The sequence below is a fragment of the Cryptomeria japonica genome, chromosome 8 (assembly GCF_030272615.1).
Source record: "Cryptomeria japonica chromosome 8, Sugi_1.0, whole genome shotgun sequence".
Lineage (NCBI taxonomy): Eukaryota > Viridiplantae > Streptophyta > Pinopsida > Cupressales > Cupressaceae > Cryptomeria > Cryptomeria japonica.
In genome coordinates this window covers 452,933,240-452,937,214 of record NC_081412.1, presented here as the reverse complement: position 1 = coordinate 452,937,214, position 3,975 = coordinate 452,933,240, and the positions used below count along the sequence as shown (strand labels likewise).

At 30.4% G+C, this 3,975-nt stretch overlaps 1 protein-coding gene across 1 annotated transcript; it reads right to left on the bottom strand.

Moving 5' to 3' along the window:
* Nucleotides 1–2,195: 2,195 nt before the first annotated feature.
* LOC131052879 (SPX domain-containing protein 1-like) lies at nucleotides 2,196–3,251 on the bottom strand. Its single transcript, XM_057987526.1, has 3 exons — nucleotides 2,994–3,251; nucleotides 2,651–2,810; nucleotides 2,196–2,503 (listed from the first exon to the last, which is right to left on the bottom strand). The coding sequence occupies exons 1-3, from the start codon at nucleotides 3,249–3,251 to the stop codon at nucleotides 2,196–2,198; spliced, it is 726 nt and encodes a 241-aa protein (XP_057843509.1).
* Between the last annotated feature and the right edge of the window lie 724 nt (nucleotides 3,252–3,975).

Genomic DNA, 3,975 nt, shown 5'->3' with positions numbered 1-3,975 from the left:
ATCTGTCTATAACATTATATTAAGATAAACTAACCAAGATTAAACCAAGATTAGAAATTGATTAGGGCAGGGGTACTACATAAAGACTCATGGGTTAGATAAAAATTTCATACCAAATAGCTGATAATGACACCAAATATATGGTGTATTATTGCTTATCTAATTGAATATATTTGAGCATAATGAGGTCTCCTTATTTTGTTATGGTAAAAGGTGATAAAATTTAGCAAGCCCTAACTTTAATAGGAAAAAATCGGAAGGGGCTTGATCAAAGCTAGTTCAAATGAATTATTTTCAATTGAACCCCATCCTACCACTAGGGACCATGTAATGCTATGTAGGTGCGTTGAGTAATTTTAATTGGAGATGGCTTAATCGAACCTATATGATTTCAAATATGCTCATTTTTTAGCTTTTTCCAAATTTGGCTCAAAATTGGTACTCACTTGTGTGCTTTAACCCATTTGGTTTATATACTATTAAGAATTAATTTTTTAAAAAAATGGTAATCAATTCTAGCTTATTTATCTAGATTAAATATTTTTTTTTTTTCAATAAAAGTGGATTATTCCACTAAACTTTTTTATTAATATATATATATATATATATATATATATATATATATATATATATATATATATATATATATATATATATATATATATATATATATATATATATTTACACAAGATTCCAAGAGCATACCAGAGGAAAGAACCCTGGGAAGAAAACCTCTGGTCACAGCTCATAAAATAAACCTATAGTATCTAGCAGATCAGTTTATAAACCCCATGCAAAACCACATACAAAATGCGGTCACAACACAATTAATATCAGTTTTACATAGAGCCCATATAATTTTCAAATGTAGACTCCACATATTCTTTCAATGGAAGAAGACAAAATTTTCCAAAGCCCTGTGCCAAATCCCATGAGCCAAAAACCTTCCTCCCAAAAAAGAAAGTATCAAAAAACCTTTGGAAACACACTATTGTATCAAATACCATGAGCTCGAACACTCCTCCAAACAACGAACATGAATACTTGAAATGAAAGAGGAAAGCAGGAATAATTATCATCATTAAATTTTACATCAACATTACTCAAGAAAATCACATAACTATTGCTGCAAACCTTCCCATACCCTAGAAGGAATTTCCTCAAAACCCACCTCTCGCTGATTAGCATTGCTATCAATGGCTAAATTTGCCAAATAATCGACAATCTTATTAACTTCTTTGTAATAATGGGATAACAAGAAAGATTCAAACAATTCTAATTTTTGTAAAATTAGATCAAGTATATACTACAAATTCCAACAATTTGATTTCTTTTTCATAACACATTGAATAATCACCATAGAATCACCTTCAATTATTAAGTCCTTAATTCCCAAAGAGATTGCCATATCCAATCCAAAAGACAAAGCATGAAATTCCGCATAATTGTTAGTTTTAAAACCAATAGAATGACACTTAGCTCGAATAAAATTTGCATTGTGATCATAAATTACCATGTCTACCCCAGCCGGCCCAGGGTTACCATGAGAGGCCCCATCAAAATTTAGTTTAAAGTGCCCCTGCGGAGGAGGTTTCCATCTAGCAGAGCATCTCTTACCTATTGCATCATTCTTTTTTAAAATTGAACCATGAGAGGGTAAAACCGACAACATCTTCCAAGCTCTAGTAACTCTACTATCCCAGTGCAAAAAAGAAGTAAGATTGTCCAAATTCTTATAAATAAACAACAAAGTAACCTCAGAGATTGAAGACTCAATTTTTAATAGAACCTCATACACAGGAGAACTTGTTTTTTTAAATATCCTATTGTTTCGCTCTAGCCAAATATTCCAAATCACAATAGATGGAGGTATGATCCAAAGGCATGCATAAAAAGATGAGGCAAACATAAATTCAATACATTTTATTTTACAATTATAACCCATATGAATCTTTATTATTTTATTAATTATTTTTTATATTAAAGATAATAGAGAATCAAATATTTTCTTGAACTAATAACTTTTTTCTCTTCATCTTTGATTCAAACAAGCATATATAATATGACAAAAATCAACTTATTGGCACATACCAAACATTCACAAACTTCAATGAAATTAAGAATATTTTACATATGTATATAAAGACAAAAGAACTTGAAAGTAATTGAAACAAAAATATAATAATTCATATCTATTAATTGTCAACATATACAGAATTGAATTTGGTCATCTCATTTAGAATCTCCAAAGCAACTATTGAGCTTTCATACACACTTTTCTCATTCTCATTTTGAAACATGCCTCTACTAAGGCTACCATGATCTTCATTGTTTCCAAGGAATGATACACTTAAGAAGCTTTGCAAAATTCTTTCACATTCATTCAAGATTTTTAATATAAATTCATTAGAAGAGAATGGTTGACATTTTGCCCATGGAATGTAATGCTCTCCCTTGAAAGCACCTATTCTTCTGTGGTACTTCTTTAGAATCTTTCGCAACCCTATATACACATTTCAAACTTTTAGTAAATTATCAGGAAGGAGCTTAAATAGTTAGCACATTTATTCACTTAGATCTTTGATTTGAGTAGGCTAAATAGAATTCATCATGCAATATGCTTTTATAAATGTTAATTTCAAAATAATACCTGTAAAATTCCATATATTATAGTTCTCGAGAAGAACCAACTCTCCATGGAGGTTTACCAAATCTTTGGCAAGTAAAACAACTTCGTCTCTTTCATGACTGGACATTACCATGGCTTGGGTATAACCATTCTTAACCTTTTCTATCCTTTCTTTGAGTGTCTGAAATTACATATCAGAAGTTATACATCATTCTTCCAGATTAAATTGAGTAGTGTATTTCATATTCTTGGACGACACTTAATTTTTAAAGAATGATACATCTTACATACTAATGGGTAACGATTGAAACAAGCCAAAAGAAGCACAATAAACCAAAATTTTCATAATCATGATAAATTATACCTGTAAACGTACGTTGCACTCTCTACTCTTCTCCTCCATGAATTTGTTGATTTTGTCTAATTCAACATTAAGCAAATTGATGAAGTCCACTTCATATGTATTCAAAAAATCTTGATTGGAATCTGCCCCGATTATATCATTTCTGGTAGCTTCAATTAATGTGATTCGTTTCTTGAGAAATGTATAAGAGATATAACGATCTCTCCATTCTGGCAAAATATGGTGCAATAAAAGCTCAAACCATTTCCCAAACTTCATATCCAAATAACTTTCTGGACTCCTTCACTACTTAATGAAAGGACTGCTACTTATATTCTCAGCTGTTTATAGAAAGCATTATAATCAAAAGAAGTCTACGAAGAATATATTTATAGTTGCCAAAGCGAATTCTCTCAATTACATCGGCCTATAGACGGATATCCCAAGGTGGTAATGAAAAGTAATTAGACGGAAATATCAGAAGAAAAAGCTATTTAAATAAATAAATGGCGAGAGTAGCGAGAGAATCAGCGTATGTTTTTCACGGCCACTAATTGTATTTAATTTAAATTATGTCTCTTATGGTAAGTACGGTAGATATTTCAAATATGTGAAGTATGCCGAGCGTCATTAATTTTGAGAGTTGACACATAATTATAGTACAAATTTGTTCTTACGTATGGGCGTTCATTTTCATGGCAGGGATACATTCTAGATACACCTAGGTTGGTATTATTTGTTCTTAACGTATGGGCGTTCATTCTCATGGCTGGGATACATTCTAGATATGCTACCTAGTTGAATGGAATATTGTAAACTTTATATAAAATAATACTTCTGAATTATTTTGATTTTGTTCGTTATCCTTTCCTTTATGTTTAGTACATATTGATATCTTATGCTAGATATTTATTGTCTATAGTTATTATATTTTATATTATATATGTTGTATATTACTTTGTTATTATATTTTTTAAGGTGTAGGGACATGTCTTTAGACTTG

Bases quoted from the DNA above. Each gene is read 5' to 3' on its own strand.
- LOC131052879 (XM_057987526.1), bottom strand. From the start codon at position 3,251: ATGAAGTTTGGGAAATGGTTTGAGCTTTTATTGCACCATATTTTGCCA. The intron at 2,811-2,993 runs GTATAATTTATC...ATGTAATTTCAG, and splicing joins AGTGCAACGTACGTTTACAG to ACACTCAAAGAAAGGATAGA. The intron at 2,504-2,650 runs GTATTATTTTGA...ATGTGTATATAG, and splicing joins TAATATATGGAATTTTACAG to GGTTGCGAAAGATTCTAAAG.